General features: G+C 34.8%; 2 protein-coding genes across 6 annotated transcripts in view; one reads left to right on the top strand and one right to left on the bottom strand.

Annotated features, from left to right (window-relative positions):
* Dock7 (dedicator of cytokinesis 7) overlaps window positions 1-18,476 on the top strand; it is a 181,058-nt gene that overhangs the window by 71,746 nt on the left and 90,836 nt on the right. For all 5 annotated transcript variants that reach the window (XM_048351454.1, XM_048351453.1, XM_048351452.1 and 2 more), the window contains exon 15: window positions 15,925-16,042. In XM_048351454.1, the coding sequence (XP_048207411.1) occupies window positions 15,925-16,042 (118 nt within the window). The remainder of the gene's footprint in view (window positions 1-15,924; window positions 16,043-18,476) is intronic.
* Window positions 1,801-10,459, bottom strand: Angptl3 (angiopoietin like 3). The gene is made up of 7 exons (XM_048351458.1): window positions 9,718-10,459; window positions 8,965-9,075; window positions 7,579-7,693; window positions 6,338-6,451; window positions 5,745-5,840; window positions 2,417-2,683; window positions 1,801-2,079 (listed from the first exon to the last, which is right to left on the bottom strand). Exons 1-7 carry the CDS (start codon window positions 10,216-10,218, stop codon window positions 1,892-1,894), a joined length of 1,392 nt encoding a protein of 463 aa, XP_048207415.1. The 5' UTR covers window positions 10,219-10,459; the 3' UTR covers window positions 1,801-1,891.

The following is an 18,476-nucleotide window of genomic DNA, read 5'->3' as shown; positions in this document are numbered from 1 at the left end:
CAAAAAAGAACAAAATGAATCATACCCTATGAAAATTGAGAAAATACAAAATGAAGGGCTTTGGGTATAGCTCAAATGATAGAACCTATCCTAACAGACCAGAGACCCTGATTTTAAACTAGAGAGTGAGGGGGTACAAATGATCAAGTGTTTGTTTTTTGTTTTGTTTTGTTTTTTTTAAGGGGCATGAAAAGCCATCTTGGCATTTGGCTATAAAAAGTTAACATAAAATTGTACAGATCAGGCTGTGGTTCTAAAAATTATAGCCTGTATACTTACTTGCTTGTCTGTTGGCTTTTTCCTTGAGGAAAATATTTATGTAGGAACCTCATAGATCAAATCCCAGTACTGCCAAAAAAACAAAACAAAACAACCAAAGACCCAAATCAATAATGTGTTCTGGTTTTCTTTCCTCTCCTTTCCTTTTTCCTTTCTTTTTCCTCCCCTCCTTTTCCCTCCCCTTCCCTCCCCTCCCCTCCCCTCCCCTCCCCTTTTGTGTGCGTGTGCGTGTGCGTGTGCGTGTGTGTGTGTGTGTGTGTGTGTGTGTGAGTGCTAGGACTTGAACTCAGATTTCCCACTCAGTGGTTGCACTATATCACTTGAGCCACACCTCTGCTTCCAGCTTTTTGTTGAGTAATTGGAGATAACAGTCTCAGGGATTTGTCTGCCTAGGCTAGCTTCACTTCCCAGATCTCAGCCTTCTGAGTAGCGAGGATTATAGACATAAATTGCCAGCAGCAAAAGTATTAGCCTCACAACATGTCCTGGGAAAAGAAATTACTATTAATTAATTTAAATTACTTTAAGTTAAGGCTGCAAAGGCCTTCCTTCTTATTGTGACCAATTGCTTAAATTTATTCATTTTCACAGTATTAAGTATATAGTTGTGGGGCTTAAATTCAGGGCCTGGGCACTGTCCTTGAACTTTTCTGCTCAAGGCTAGCACTCTACCACTTTGAGTCACAGCTCCACTTTTAGTATTCATGGTGGTTAATTAGAGATAAGAGTCTCAAGGACTTCTCTGCCTGGGCTGAGTTTGAACCTCAATCCTCAGATCTCAGCCTCTTGAGTAGCTAGGATTAGACATGAACTGTGAGCGTCGAGCTATTTTACGTACTTTAAAATGCATATGATATTAAAACCAGTACAACTTTTCACTCATCACCTACTGTATTTGTAAAAGACATTGAGCCTATTTTAATGTACTATTACTTTTTGCTTCATTTTGGGTATATAAAAATCAAACATTTATTTCAAATTATATTATAAATGAAGCATTAGTTTAAAATTCACATTAGAGATTTTTGTATATAGTCTGAACTGATTGAACTTTAGTTTTGGAATTAAGAATGATATAGGAACTTCAGTTATCGTGTTCAATATATACTACATTAGAAAAATGAGCTATGTAACTTCTGGGTAGGGATGGGAGGAAGAATATGGGGGAATTGAAGGAAGGGATGAAAATGCCCAAGAATCATTATACTTATGGAATTATTACACCTTTGTACAATGCCTTAAAATAACAATAAAAGGTTTTTTAATGTCAATATTTATTCAGACTTGGAATTTTTTTTTCCCCCAGTCTTGAGGCTTGAATCAGGGCCTGAGCATTGTCCCTTCTTTTTGCTCAAGGCTAGCACTTGAGCCACAGCACTACTTCCAGCCTTTTCTGTTTATGTGGTACTAAGGAATCAAACCCAGGGCATAATGCATGCTAGGCAAGCACTCTACCACTAAGACACATTCCCAGCCCTGATAGTGACTTTAAAATTAATTTAAAAAATTATTTCTCAAGTCTTCAGTTAAGGATTTAATACCAGATTATGAAGCCATAGTAATTTGGTATGAGTTTAGTGTTTAATTTAATGGCTTTTAAATTTGCCTCTGTTCATTCAAAGCTTTCTAATAAATCTGTTGGTTGGATCAACATTTTGGTTGATTTGATAGAGTATAAACTTCCATTTTGAGTACTCCAACATATTCCTCTTTTCTTCTCTGGCTTCGATTTTGCTCTTGGTTTGTTATATTTGCCATTTAAGTGATTTTCTTCACATACATCATGCCACCACCAGCCTCCTAAGGACACATAATACAGTATAATGGATATAGTTGTTATATTTGTCCACAAATATATCTTCATTTTGTATAGTCATTGTAGTGTTGTAGGTACATATGTATCACTTCTCATAAGTATAATTCTTATGTTTATCACCAAAAGTCCAATATCTGAGGAAGATCATAGGTAAAATGCCTAGTTTAACAGGAATTTTTACTGTGTAAATGATGGTTAAGAAATTCTTTTCCTCTGGAGAAAATACTTAAGATTATGATTTTGAAGTGTTGACATGGGTAATAACTAAAACCCAGGGAGGTGATTAGAAGATAAGAAAGTGTTAATACTAGACAAAGATACCTGAATAACTTTCTGGACAGTTGAGATATCCTTTTGCTTTGTGATCCCATGTAGAAAACATCAAATCTTTGTGTTCTGGTAATGCCTTGGGGACATTGCTGGCAATCTCAACTAGATGCAACTTGTAGTTGGTTTCATGATTTCCCAAGTGAAAAGAATATTCCACATAATACATGTTGTTCTTCCAGTCTTCTAGCTCAATTCGTAAAATATAATTAGATTGTTTCACTATGGAATATATCTTCTCAAGGCCCAACCAAAACTCTCCTGAAAAGAAAAGTTTTAAAAGTTTGTATCTTGTTAAATACAGATTGGACTCTGCTTTAATATTTTGAATTGGTATGAGTAAATGAGTTGTTTTGATCTTGAGTCCATGCTTATTTTAGTACTTTAAAAATAATTCTAGCTGGCACCAGTGGCTCATGCTTGTAATCCTAGCTACTCAGGATCCTGAGATATGAGGATCATGGTTCAAAGCCAGCCCAGGCAGGAAAGTCCATGAGACTCTTATCTCCAATTAACCACCAGAAAACTGGAAGTGGTGCTGTGGCTCAAAGTGGTAGAGTGCCAACCTTGAGTTGAAGAGCTCAGGGACAGTGCCCAGGCCCAGAGTTCAAACCCCACAACAGACCCCCCCCCAAAAAAAAATTGATTGAAAATAGCTTTTGTACACAAGCAATGAAACAAAGAGTAGATTTGCCTTGAGTCTGAAATGTATGAGTTGTTTCACAGAGGATACCTTACACTGTTACAGATATTTTTAGATTTGGTCATTTATAGAATAATTTTCAATTATAAGCTCTTATGAGTATACCAGTTTTATTATCACCTATTTAATACTTAACTCAGCTTGTTAAGTATTCTTAGACTTGGGTAATGGTCATAATTTGATAAATATCCTTCCTTCCTTCTTTCCTTCCTTCCTTCCTTCCTTCCTTCCTTCCTTCCTTCCTTCCTTCCTTCCTTCCTTCCTTCCTTCCTTCCTTCCTTCCTTCCTTCCCTCCTTCCCTCCCTCCTTCCTTCCTTCCTTCCTTCCTTAAATAATTATTTTACTTTATTGTTATTATGAAGGTGATACAGAGGGATTACAATTACATGAGTCAGGTAATGAGTACATTTCCTTTCGTACAGTGTCTTCTGTTCCCTCATGATATGCTTCTTCATAGAAAAAAAGGCAATATGTTTTGTAAAATTTAGATTTGAATGTTGGCCTTCTGGTAGTTTTTCTATAATTTTGTTTGTTTTTTGCCAGTCCTGGGGCTTGGACTCAGGGTCTGAGCACTGTCCCTGGCTTCTTTTTGCTCAAGGCTAGCACTCTGCCACTTGAGCCACAGCGCCACTTCTGGCCTTTTCTATATATGTGGTGCTGAGGAATCAAACCCAGTGCTTCATATTCCCAGCCCTTTTCTATAATTTTGAAAATTATATTTATTTGAAATTAAAAACAAAACATGTATTAATAGATCATCCTTATTAAAGTTTTTAATGGCAAAAAGTCAGTATTTTATTGCTGTTGAGTTAGTAGGAACCTCAGTTAAGGATAAGTACACATGACTTACTTTCTCATTAGAAATAAATGAGCATTCTTTGACTGGCAGTCTTTTATTTGAGAGTTACACTCTCAAAAGAAGAGTTGGAAATGTAAGATATTGCTGAATATACCTTCTACTTAGAAATACAACTAATACTTTGAATATGAAATATTTTTAGTCAAATAGCACTGGGAGTTAAAAAGTTTGTAAAATAAGCCAGAAATAGTGGCTCAAGCCTATAGTTCTAGCTATTTAAAAGATGGATATCAATGCTGGGTGCTGGTGGTTCACACTTGAATTCCTACTCAGAAGGATGAGATCTGAGGATCTCAATTTGAAGCATCCTGAAAAGGAAAGAAGGGCAAGTCCCTTATCTCCAATAAACGATCAAGAACAAGTCCAAAGTGGAGCTCTATAGTGTGCTTGCCCAAAAATAATTCAGGGACAATGCTCAGGGGCTGAGTTCAAGCCCCAGGACCAGCACAGGGCTGGTACAATGACACAAGCCTGTCATCCTCCTCAACTGGAGGAAACACAAATGGAAGGGTTGCAGTTCAGGCTGCCCAGGACATAAAGCAAAGACCTAATAAAGAAAATAAGCAATGCAAGAAGGAGCTGATGCAGTAGCTTAAATGGTACCATGACTGCTTATCAAGCTTAAGGCCTTGAATTCGATACCCAGTACTGTCCCCGCCCCCCCAAATAGTGAGGTAATAATAGATCTTTATACTTTATTAAGTCAGTACTAGTACTTTATATGTAGATTTCTATAATATGCTTTTTGGATTGTGAGCATTTATTTTATATTATTTTGTTTATTTTGTATTTGTTTCTTGATTAAAATAGGATAATTGGCATTGAATTAATTAAATCTTGTTAAATCTATATTTTGTAGCATACATTCACAGTATTTAAGTAATTGGAATTTTAAAATTCATACAACTTCTTGGTACTTTCTAACTTTTGTTTCATTTATTACTTACTTTCTTCTGTGTTGCTAGGGCTTAATTCTAGGGCCATAATAGACAAGCACTGCCATAAATACCTCTAACCCTTTCTAACTTTAGTTAATTGGTACGTAAAATGTTAAGAAGAGAATTTAACAACTAGTGCCAGAAATGGTTATCTTTGCAGCTTATTAGTGTATGTGTTCCCATTTATGAAAGGATACGATATAAAATTTTTCTTTAGTAACTGTAATTGAGATAAGTATATGACATACTTGTAGCAAATATAGATGTAATTATTAACATACATAATTATTTGGTAATGTATTTTGTGAAAGGAGGTCTTGTTTATTGCTACATTCTGTTTTGTTTTTAGTTTGCTAGTCCTGGGGCTTAAGCTCAGGGCCTGAGCACTGTCCCTGGCTTCTTTTTGCTCAAGGCTAGCACTCTGCCACTTGAGCCACAGCGCCATTTCTGGCTTTTTCTGTTTATGTGGTGCTAAGGAATCAAACCCAGGACTTCATGTATGCTAGGCAAGCACTCTACCACTAGGCCACATTCCTAGCCACTGCATTATTTTTTCTTTATTTTCTTCCAGCCCTGGGCTTGAACTCAGGGCCTACGCACTGTCCCTGAGCTTATTTTATTCAAGGCTAGCACTCTATCATTTGAGCCACAGTGCCACTTTTGGCCTTTTCTGTTTATGTGGTACTGAGGAATTGAACCCAGGACTTCATGCATGCTAAGCAAGCCACTCTACCACAAAGCCACATTCCCAGCCTGCTATATTCTTAGTCTAAATACTTTTCAGTGAACAACTAGATGAATGATTGAATGAAAGCACCTTACCATCAAGCCTACCAAAACCATATTTATAGTTCTCCCACGTTTCATTGAAGTTTAGTGATCCATCTATTCGGTGTTGAATCATAGTCCATGGATTACCTGGATACAATGATGAAAGTATATAATTTTAGGAGATTGATATTGATAAATGGAAAAAGTGTAAGCCTTTCAAAATTCTTTAAATTAACATAAGTTAAATTGATGGTATTTCATTGTGATATTTACATCCATGCATATAATGTACTTGGATCAAAATTACAAACTATATTACTTTTTAAAAATCTTTCTTAATAAGGTTATGTATCCATGTGATACTATATTTTAAGTGTCTTGTAATATGTTATTATTTATTGCGATCCCAAACATGTGAAGGGCAACTAAAATTTTCTTGGTAAACAAATTGACAGTAATCAGTACTATTTATTCTACAAAGGAAATGGTGACCGTTGAATAAATAAGACAAATGCAAGCTCTAGATCTATATGAATGTTCATGTTATATATATTTCCTGTTGTAACATGAATTAATAACAAGACTAGTCTTGTAGTAGCTAGTGAATAACTCAAACTACTTTGTTCTCCTTAAGCTGGTTTTACCTGAATTAATAACACAGTAGACATTAAAATCATGAGAGTTTCTGGGTTTAATGGTATATATGCCACTTGTATGTTCACCTGTGTTGTAAATGGTGGAGCAATCAGCAGGAACGCCTAGAATCAACAAAATGTTAATATATAAGACAGTAATAAAAATACCTTTGAACCCGAGTTTTTTTAACCTCATACTCCATGAAATTCTAATGAATTTTTTCAGTAATATTTATGCTAAACCATTTTTATTAGATGACATTATACAATGAATATAAAAAATTTTCCAAACTTTTTTTTTTTTTTTTAAGGAAAGTGACAAGATTTTTTTTTCCCCCAGTCCTGGGCCTTGAACTCAGGGTCTGAGCACTGTCCCTGGCTTCTTTTTGCTCAAGGCTAGCACTCAACCACTTGAACCACAGTGTCACTTCTGGCCGTTTTTTTTCTATATGTATGTGGTGCTGAGGAATTGAACCCAGGGCTTCATGTATTTGAGGCAAGCACTCTTGCCATATTCCCAGCCCCAAGATGAGAATTTTAACCACATAATTTTGACTAGAACTACTAAGACTATTAAGTAGCAGAAAATGCACTTTAAACTTTAAGGTTAGTCAACACATATTTGTGGAGAGACAGCATACATAGAGAAGACTTAAGGCGTAGGGCTTTTCCTGTGTGAATTATATTAAAAAATGTTTTGAGAATATATCATGCTTGCTTAAATTTGGCTGGTAATAGAGATTTTTGTCTCCTGTAACTTTATTTCTGAAAATTTTCAAACAAGCAGGAAATTGGAATGAATTATTGAAGAGAATACCAGAACCTTTCTATCTACATTCCACAGTTGATAATGTTGTGCTATATTTGCTTTATACATATACCACACAAACGTATTTTGTTTGTGATTTTTGAAAGTAATTTTCAAACACCATCACCTTTCACCTTTCAGATGTTTCACATACCTCTTGTGAATATGAGATTTTTCTTTTCCATAATTGTAATAAATTTTCAAATCTAAGAAAATTAGTAATTCTGTATTTGCTATCAAGTCCATGCTCATATTTCTTTGGTTGTCTTAAGAATGCCTTACAGGGCTTTAAGAAAGTAGGAACCAATTAAAGTCGACATATTTGGGGATATGTATTTGTATTTTTTTCTTCTTCTTAATTTTCTTTTAGTTTAAATCATGCCCGGAGAATAGGGAATATGGCGATAATGGCTTAAAAATTAACCCCCCTAAATTATCTTACCATCTTGTTCTATATTTTTTGTTTCATTCAGCTGAAGAGAGGGAGTAGTTCTTGGTGCTCTTGATTTGGATGAAAGAGAATTTTCTATGGGTTCTTGTGTACCAGTCCTTCTGAGCTGATAAGAGAATATGCATCTATTTTTAAGAAATAGTACTAAATATGTAATTGGGGAAATCTGAATAAGAATATCCAAGGTGCAATGTATGTGCATCTTGTCTTTCAGTTCAGAATGTTACTCTGATGTTAAGAGGAATAGACAATGCAGATTGTTTAGATTATCTTTTCTTGAAAATATATAATCAATAATATTTTAACTTTTAAAATTATCTTTAAGTAGTTGTTCAAAGGAAGTTACCACTTAACAAAGCAGTTTATGAATACAATACATCTTGAGCAAAGAACATTATTTAAAAAGTTAAAAATAAAGATTGGGGGTAAGGCAGACAAAATGAAACAGACATTCGCTAGAAATGCAAAACTCCAAAATCAGTAAGGCCCAAAGCTTTGCCTGAGATATTTTTATGTATTCATTGTCTAATGGTATGAATCCTAGAAAGTCTTTATATCCTTCTGATATTATCATTATTAGTCCAACAATAATGTTGAGAGTGCCTATTATGTGCCACACAAAGTTCTATTCTGGGACTACAGCAACAAAAATGATGGAGGAAAAAAATCTCCATTCCTTCTAGCTTAGGGGTGGAGTAGAGAAGATAAATGTTAACACGAAAGAGTGAAGAGGTAGAAATGTGAGTTGGGACTAGAGTAGTAACTTGATTAAATGGCCTGGGAAGCCTTCTCCGAGAGTTTTGCATTTAATAAAAGCCAAAGGAAACAAAAGCCTGGGCTGTGCTGACATGGGCTGTGCTGACACCAGCAAGAACTTTCCAGATGGAAGGAACAACAGGGCAAAGGCCCTGAGGGGGCAGTGTGTTTGATATGTTTGAGCAACAGTGACCAGGTCAATGTGAGTAGATTTCTTCATGAGATAATGAAGAACCAAGTCATCTATTAGATTGAGGTGGGTGGCCATTGTTGGGATTTAGAGAAAGCAAAGACATGATCTGATTTGGTACTTAATTGGATCATTGAAAGCTATGAGTTCTTTTTTCCCCCCTCACAATTCTTAATTTAGGTTCTGTACATAGCTTTGTAGGACATGTGAGATGAAGACAGAGTTAACTTACTTAGTGTCCTACAGAAAGTTTAGAGATACAATTCAAACATAAGTAGTTTATTAGCTATAGAGCCCACGACATTAATGGGCATGCTGCTCTAATTATTTTATTCATGAAAGTTTAAATTTCAAAATAATTTTTAGTCTCCAATGTTTTTTTCATAAGCCACTGGAAAAGATTGTTCATACCATTAACATTATTGACTTACCTGATTTTCTATTTCCTTTATTTGACTGTGCTGTTGATTTAGTTGTTTATACTGCTCTTCCACCGTCTGCAATAGATCTTTGATGCTGTTGTCCTGCTGTTCTACAAAAGTCTGGACATGAATTGTTTGATTAGAAATCTCTTCTTTTTTGTTGGATTTTTATTTATTTATAACTGTCAATCTAATTTTTAAAGCTAGCAGTGGATTAAAAAATGATCATTTTCCCTTGTATGTTCTTTCAAATAATACATACTTTTCTTCTTACATTTTAAAAGGATGTCATTTCTAAAATTAATTAGTTTGGAAAAATTTAAATAAAAACTAATTGGAAAAAATGATACCGTTTATTGCCTTGTATATATACATTTAAAATATTTCTGTAGAATAAAAGCATGTTTTGCACTCCATTTATTTATTAATTTTTATTAATTAATTTATTGCCAAAGTGATTTAACATGGAAGAATCCTTAAAAATTTAAACTCTTTAAACTTTTTACTTATCTCCAGTAAGTAGGAATAGTATAATTTATGTTACTAATTTTATTACTCCACACACAGTTTTCACATAAATTTTTATACTAAGAAAATAACAGTTAACTTGAAATTATAAGAAGATTTTATTTCTTAGAGGTTACTTTTCTTCAGAAAGATGCAGTACTTCAGTAATATAACAGTATTTCAAATACTCTTTCAGAAATACATTTCTAAAAGTTCACATTGAAAACAATGATCAGCCCTCTGGTTTTTACTTACTTTAAGTGAAATTACTTCTGGGTGTTCCTGAATTTCAGGTTGATTTTGAATTAAATTAGTTAATTGCTCCTCCAAATATCTCACTTTTTGTTGAAGTAGAATTTTTTCTTCCAGGAGACCTTCAAGTTTTGAGTTGAGTTCAAGTGACATATTCTTTACCTCTTCATTTTTGACTTGTAGTTTGGATGTAGTTTTTCTCAGCTCTTTTTCTTCTTTCTTGATTTCATTGGTTTGCAGTGTTAGATCATAAAAAGACTGATCAAATATGTTAAGCTTTTGAAATATGTCATTAATTTGGCCCTTAGTCTTATGAACAAAATCTTTAAGACCATGTCCCAATTGAAGCAGGCCATTGGCTAAAATTTTTACATCATCTAACATAGCAAATCTTGATTTTGGTTCTGAAGGCACAGAATCAAACGAAGAATTGTCTTGATGTATTGTGGAAGCAGTAACTAGAGGAACAAGCAAAACAAAAAGCTTAATTATATACATTTTCATTTGAATTATTAAATTTCAAGTAATTTGGAGCTGTTATTCTCCTATAGAGAGACCTACACTTCTTTATATATATTTATGTATGCCACTATTTGCTACATAAAAGGTGAGGTTGACAAGTAAATATAGTTAATCATTAAATTATGTTAACTTGCACTTATGTAACCTTCCTCCACATTGAGTTAGATCAATGCTACTTGAAATCAAGGAAATGAGCAACTAACATCAACTGTTTTATTGTATTATAAACCATACTTTCAATCTTGAGATCCAGGGGCTGGGAATATGGCCTAGTGGCAAGAGTGCTTGCCTCGTATACATGAAGCCCTGGGTTTGATTCCCCAGCACCACATATGTAGAAAATGACCAGAAGTGGCGTTGTGGCTCAAGTGGCAGAGTGCTAGCCTTGAGCAAAAAAAGAAGCCAGGGACAGTGCCCAGCTCCTGAGTCCAAGGCCCAGGACTGGCAGAAAAAAAAAAAAAAAGCAAATCAATGTTGAGATCCACTTGTTTTTAAAAGCTTACTAGTTTATGGTCTTTAAAGAAATATATAAATCAAAACTAAACTTTTATTGGGCAAGTACATTCCTTAATGAGTTAAGTATGCATTTCCCAAATCATATCTTAGTTCTTTTAGAAAGTTACCCATCCCAAATTTTTCTGCTTTTTCTCTGAAACCTTTCTTCATTTCATAGGTAGTGCTGTGGCTCTCAGTGGTATTAAAGGTATTTTTGCAGTAGTCTATTTAAGCTCATGTAGAATTATTTGTGTAATTATTTGTTAGTATGTCATTTAGTTGTCACTATCCTTGTGTATTACCACAAAATCCCAAACATGTCAATAAAAATATTTTTCAGCCAGGTGCTGGTGGCTCATACCTGTTGTCCTAGCTACTCAAAAGAGGCTGAGATCTGAAGATCAAAGTTCAGAGCCAGCCCAGGCAGGAAAGTCTGTGAGACTCTTATTATGTCTACTGTGAACTACTAAAAAAAAGTTGAAAGTAACACTGGTTCAAGTGGTAGAGTGCTAGTTTTGAACAAAAGAAGCTCAGGGACAGAGACCAGTCCTGAGTTCAAGCCCCAGGAAACACACACACACACACACACACACACACACACACACACACACACACACACACACACACACACTCCTTTTCTTCTTTTATCCATTATAGATATGTGTCCTCTCTTTTCTAAGAATACCAATAGGCATGTAGCATTCTACGATCAAGTTAGAGATAAATCTTTTTTTTTTTTAACAGTACTGAGATTTGAACTCTGTGCTTTGTGGTTGCTAGGCAGGCAGTCACTTTACTGCTTGAGTCATACCTTCAGTTAATTTTTACTCTGGTTTGTGTGTGCATGTGTGTGTGTGTGTGTTTGTATGTATGCACATACATTTTTTATTGAATTTGTTAATACTACAGAGTTCGTGCACTTCCAAATCATGCCTGAGAACCCCAAGAAAGAAATGGTACAATAAACAGCCTCAACCACCATCATATAATAAATTCAGTCTTGGCTCATGCATTTTGATAATTTCAGTCTTTTAAAAAATTATAACAAGAGTTAGAATTTAAATCAGCCTGAAGTCTTCAGGCTTCCAGTCCAGTATGCCATAAAACCAGCCTCTTCATGTTTGTTTCAGTTCATTTTTCAATGACATAATCTCCAGCATAATTTTCTAAGAAAGATGCATACTTTTCAAGGAAAGTATGTATGTGGCTCAAGGTTCAAAAGAGCACTTCAATTTAATCAATAATAATAATATTATTATTATTATATTTGCCAGTCCTGGGACTTGGACTCAGGGCCTGAGCACTTCTTTTTGCCTAAGGCTAGCACTCTACCTCTTGAGCCACAGTGTCACTTCTGGCTTTTGCTGTTTATGTGGTGCTTAGGAATCAAACCCAGGGCTTCATGCATGCTAGGCAAGCTCTCTAGCACTACGCCACATTTCCAGCCCAAGAATCTTTAGTTTTATACAGTCATTCATACACACCTCCCACATAAGCCATCATTTGTTCCCCTTCTCCCCCTCTCCCTGCTCATATCATACTTACAACTTAAAACAATGCTCTTATAGTAAGTTTTACCACACTAGGAAAATTTTATTCACTCATTTTGCTTTACTTTTGCCAGTATTAAGTCTGCTTCTCTGCATCTGGCAAGGGGATTTATTACAAAGAAACCCAGACTCTGTATCAAGTCATGTACCACTATAGAATATTACTTCAGAAACAAAGATATGGTTCCTAGTAATTACCCAGCCATACTATTAGATGGAAAGAGACTTCAGTGATCCAGGAGATGCTCTAGTTATTTTTGAGATAAGGTCTATTTTTTGCCTCAGTGGCTTGGGCCATGATCCTTCTGTTTATGCTTTCCACCCTGATATGACCTCTGTATTCATCTCAAATCATGAGATGAGATGAGGTCTCATGAACTTTCCCAGAATGGCCTCAAACCAGCCCCCAATCTTAGCCTTACATGTAGCTGGTCTGGCAGATGAGAACCATAATGCCTAGTTACTGGTTGGGATGAACGCTCACCAACTTTTTGCCTAGACCATATCCTCAAATCTCAATCCTTCCAATATCTGTTTCCTAAATAGCTAGGGAAATAGACATGAGTCCACTGGTACCCAGCTAAAGTTAAATTTTAATACTTTCAGTGTCAGAAAATCATCTGTCCATTATAAGTTTGACGTTTGTGAGCTTGCTAATAATTTTGTTAATATTAATTGAAATAAAAATTTACTAATAAAACCCACACTTATTGTCCCAAATTAGTGTTAAAAGGAAAATCATTAAGTGCTTCAGTTATGTTATTCATCATAGAGTACTCATATTAAGAATGTTTTAGTTAAATGAATTAATATGGTAAAACTGCTAAGAGTCTGGGTGCTAGAGTGGTCTAGGTCTGAAAGTGATCTCTAGCTGTTTAGCCTTGGACTAATTTTTTTTTTTTTTGGTGGGAGGATTGGGTGGGAGCTGGTTGTGGAGCTTGAACTCAGGGCTTGTGTATTGTCCCTGAGCTCTTTTGTTCAATGCTAGTGCTCTACCACTTTGAGCCACTTCCAGTTTTCTGATGGTTAATTGGAGATAAGAGTCTCACGGACTTTCCTGTCCAGGCTGTCTTTGAACTGTGATCCTTAGATCTTAGCCTGCTGAGTAGCTAGAATTACAGGAGTGAGCCACCAGTGCTTAGCTACTGGATTAATTGTTAAATCCCATATCTTACCTTCCTTGTCTGTAAAACTAGAGTAGTCATAGTTTATAATTCATTGGGCTATGAGAATTTTTTTTTAAAAGAAAGAAACAGTATCTGGACAATATGAAGAGCTCAAAATGTTTTTATATCACATAAGCTGATTTTTGACCACGGAGGCTTGAACTTTTTTGCTCAAAGTTGGCATTCTACCACTTGATTAGCCATACCTCCCCTTGCAGCTTTTTCTGGTTGATTGGAGATGAGAATTTTGAGGATTTTTCTTTTTGGACTGGCTTTGAACTTCTATTCTCAGATAGTCTCCCGAGTAGTGAGGATTATAGACATGAGTTTGGTAACTAGCAAGTCCTCCCCTCCCCCTTAAAGGGAAAAGTTGAAATTTTGATCAGTGATTCCTGGAGGGCATATTTTGAAACGTTAACTAAGCTGCCAATAGAAAACTAATAGTTTTCTCAATATTTCTTTCTTTTTTTTTTCTTTTGCCAGTTCTGGGCTTGGACTCCGGGCCTGAGACTGTCCCTGGCTTCTTTTTGCTCAAGGCTAGCACTCTGCCACTTGAGCCACAGCGCCTCTTCTGGCCGTTTTCTATATATGTGGTGCTGGAGAATCGAACCCAGGGCTTCATGTATACGAGGCAAGCATTCTTGCCACTAGGCCATATTCCCAGCCCCTCAGTATTTCTTCTATCTGTTAGTTAAGAGAGAATTGAGATGAGCCAGTTGCTTCCTTTATTACACTATAAGCTGTGTATTGGACAGATCCATATCAGGGAATTGATATTCCTTATAGCTTTTTACTACAGTACTTTCTATATTAGTGAAATAGTACTTATGGAATGGTTAAGAACATAATAAATACAACATAACATAATGGGAGTTTTCCAAGTGTGAAACTTACACATAGTAGAGGCTAACCCCCTTATATATAGCAGGTTCTTAGGGAAGGGAATTTGAAAAGTAGCTCTTTGTTGCTTGGAATTAGCAGGGCACCACTAATACCAGACAGAGACTCTATGAATGCATGTCCTTCTCCTTCCACATACTAACAGGTTTTGTACAATTTATATAGTCTCTCACCTGTAACACTGATAGATGAGAAATAACGATCATATATTCTTGGTTTGTGTAAGCGACCAGAGAGGCCCTTTATGAAATGATCTTGGTGAAAAATTCAGACATATGTAGCCAAGGCTTTAGAGCCAACTCTCAATTTAATACATCTTTTTTCCGTTCTTTCCCTCCCCTGCCCCCATTATTTTCTGTGAGTACAGTGATACATTCTACTCTGCAACCTGTTTCCCCCCAACATAACCCTCCATTTATATTTGTGTGTGTGTGTGTGTGTGTGTGTGTGTGTGTGTGTGATTTCTTTATTCACATCCACAAATATTGCTACACATTGTCATTTTGGGTATTCCATAATACCCCTCCTTATTAATATATCTTAAGTATAGATTGAGTATTTGAAACAACTTGGGACTAAAATTGTTTCATTTCACATTTTGTTTCTGGAATGTGAAATATTGTCATTTATATTATTTTGGAGATATGGAACCCACACTTAAATGTGAAATTTATGCCTCATATATGCCTTTTACCTATAGCTTGAAAGTTATTTTGTATATTATTTTAAATAATTTTTAACATGAAAGAAGTTAGTGCTCTCCCCTTACAATTATTTCTAATTCTTGATTTTAACATGTTGTAATAATTTATTTTCAACACACCCAGTTATTCCTGCGCATAGTTCTCTCTCCAGGCTAGAGGTGAATTGATAGGGTCAAAGGTTGTGTGATCATTTAAAATTTATATACTACCCTACTACTGTCCACATTTTCTAAAATTTCAGACCTCTTTCTCGAATTGTTTCTCTTCTTTGATAGTTGTTTAATCATGAAGTGAGCATCAAGTTAAATAAATGTTGCATAGGATGTGATGGTCTCATATGTAGTTACTACCTACTAGTTATATCCAGCATATTTGTAATATATATATATATATTATCAATAAGGTGGATATTATATACTTCTTAAATCCTTGGTCACATTCATACAAAAACCACATTTGTAAATTCCTTCTTAGTTTTACCTGTTTGGAGAGCTAAGGTAATAGAACTGTCTTTTAAGTTTTTATATGTTTCCATCCATACTCACTTCTTTTTTAGAAGGCTCCTAATGAGTAAAGATAATTAGTTTTCAAATCAGACTGACTTGAACTCTGATTTTAGCTATGCCATTTAGCTAGTAGGGTGTGAAAATCAGTTTACTTTCTGGAACTTTAATTTATTTACAAAATTTGATTATGTGATTGTTCTATATTGTAATGATTTCTCTAAAGATTATCTACATGAAAATACTTAAGCACAGGAGATAACCATATGAGAATTCAGTATTTTCGTTCTGTCTCTTTTGTGATGTTTATTGCAACAGTAAATTATTTTAGGAATGTATTCATGATCATTTGTGATTTTTGGTTTTGTAGAAATCTTCTGTACATATACCCTCAAAGTCTTAATTTTGCCAATCGACAAGGTTCTGCCAGAAATATAACAGTGAAAGTCCAGTTTATGTACGGGGAAGATCCAAGTAATGCTATGCCGGTAAGAAGTGTTCTTTACAATTTCTTTCTTTGTATATAATCTAAACAGGTATATAATCTAGACAGGTTCTTTTTGTGTCACTCAGTTGGACGCTCCAAAATGGAAATTAATATGAGTTTTAAACTCAATTTCTAATTGCATCATTTACTATATGAACAAAAGTGCGTTTAAGTCTAACTTATTAAAGACTTGATATTCAAGTGCTAGATCCTCACAGAGATACAAAGATGAATAAAACTTGTAACTTAGATAATATTACACAAATACATATAAATCTAAGAAGCAGCTTTCAAAGGAGAATCAGATTCGTGCCGACTAAGGATCTCTTAGAAAAGTGCAAATCACTTTAATTCTGATATCTGTAATTATGGTTTTCCTTAATCCTCTTCAGAATAAAAGGTCAAAGGAAGATAGGAGGTAATAAGGTATGATGTTGTGTTACAGTTTGAAAATGCTCTGTAGTGATTTTCATACGTATGGCTCTTTCCATCTTGATTGAGAAAGAAACTCTGCAATATTGCCATACATTAGATTCACTTGGGGAGCCCTAAACATTCTCAGAATTCAGACTGCATCTCATTTGAACTAAATCATAATCTCTAAGGCTCTGAACCTGGTATTATTATTGTAAAATCTCATCAAGGGATATCTTACAGCCAATGTTCAGATCTAGGATATCTGTTAATTATGAAAAGACTGCTATAGAGATTCAAAGGAATGGGTATTCAGAGGTAAGAGAGAATATGTTACTGAAACAGCAAGCAAGCAACACACAGCAAGGTCCTTCTGTCCCAGAATTAAATGTTAATGGCAGTGGGCCTGGAGTGTAGAAAAGGAAAGCAGTTCAACTCCAGGAATGTCCCATGAAGTGATACAGTGGTGAGTTCCCTTGCCCAAAACAGCAATCAAAGACTAATCAGAAATAATAGATTAAAGCCAGACTGTAGAACTTCTTGACTGACAAAATTGTCATTCAAGATTAGTAGGACACAAATGCATATTCAGTGACAATAGGTTTTTGACTCAACTAAAGTTGGATACATAGAATTGGAGTATGCTATACTTAGAGATATTTGAGTCCTTTGAGAGCCCTACTGAAGTGAAAATGCTTGTTTAAGGATGAATGTTTGTTAACAGAGCCTTATTTTATCCTTCTAAGCCTGTCTTTTAGTCAGGGTCTTTTGCTTTGTCTACTTACAAGGAAAGGTGTATTTTCTTCCTTATTCTCTCAGTTTTGTCAGTATTTGTAGACCTGGCAGCATAGAACACAAATTATTCATCTTTGTATTCTCCTATGGCAGCTATGTCAAATCCTTGCATATAATATATGCTAAATAAATAATTGTTGGATACATGATTTATTTTTTAAATTAGTATTTCATAATCTTTTTTTTTATAAAACCAAACTCTTCATTTCTGCTGAAGGGATAAATGTACTACTATAGTTTTTTTAAAAAAAATGACTAGATTGTGAAAATAGGTTCTTTTCCAGGTCATATATAAACTGCCTTGAAATTTTGAGTTTACAATAGATTTGTATGTAAAACCATCTTTTCATTGTTTGCCTAACAAATTCTCCTTATTATAGCATATTTATGGCTCCTACAGAGTGCCAGCTGCAATTCACCTTCATCTCTGGTGTTGTCAGCACGTCTCACTTTCTTTCATGGGCTTTATCACTCATTTAATTGTATGTTTTTTTGTTCATCTTACCATTAGACTGTGAGCTCCTTGAGGGCAGGCATCATGTCTTACTCATATCTGTATTGTAATGCCTTTCAAGGCTTGGAACATAATTGATGCTTAGTCTGTATGATTGAATGATTAGAAATACATGCAAAGGCTAAACAAATACTTTCTACTATGCTACATCCATGTTACAAAAACATTTAAAGAAATTATTTTGTGAAAAGTGATAGTTTCTCAAAGGGGAAAAAGATGCTACATTCTTTTTATTTGTAAGATATTAGTCATATGAAAATACTTTATGTGAGTAGCTGCTTTGAAAGAGTGTACTTAAAAAAATAAAAGCTATTCAGATGAGTCTTCAGATAAATTTTTATTATATATTATTAATTTCAGATTAAAATGTCATAGTTGGAGCACTGAAATAAAATTTTATAAAAGTATATTGAAGTAGCTGGGCATGATGGTACGTCTGAAATAGAAAGGATATGGGTTCAAATTCAGCCTGTACTACATAGTGAAACCCTATACCAACAACAACAAAAACAACAATAACCATACTAAAGTATTAGAAAACTGATGAAATAAGGCTTATCTAAGAAAGTTATGATTATTACGCTTCTATATACCCTTAAAATAAAAAGACCAGCTTGAATTGTTACAAAAAGAAACAAATATTCCCTTTATATAAGGAATAAACGTTGTGTTGTTTTATTAGTTGTGTTGATGTGGAAGTATGCTGGCTTTT

Source organism: Perognathus longimembris, chromosome 7 (genome assembly GCF_023159225.1).
Source record: "Perognathus longimembris pacificus isolate PPM17 chromosome 7, ASM2315922v1, whole genome shotgun sequence".
Classification (NCBI taxonomy): Eukaryota; Metazoa; Chordata; class Mammalia; order Rodentia; family Heteromyidae; genus Perognathus; species Perognathus longimembris.
The sequence above is the reverse complement of the archived record's forward strand: the minus strand, read 5'-3'. Positions and strand labels throughout refer to the sequence as shown.

What these genes read in the sequence shown, in the direction of transcription:
- Angptl3 (XM_048351458.1), bottom strand. Translation starts at nt 10,218, where the DNA reads ATGAAAATGTATATAATTAAGCTTTTTGTTTTGCTTGTTCCTCTAGTT. An exon ending in AAAAAATATAGAACAAGATG is followed by an intron (nt 6,452 to 7,578) that starts GTAAGATAATTT and finishes TGTTGATTCTAG; the next exon opens with GCGTTCCTGCTGATTGCTCC. An exon ending in TGGTTTTGGTAGGCTTGATG is followed by an intron (nt 2,684 to 5,744) that starts GTAAGGTGCTTT and finishes TTTTCTTTTCAG; the next exon opens with GAGAGTTTTGGTTGGGCCTT.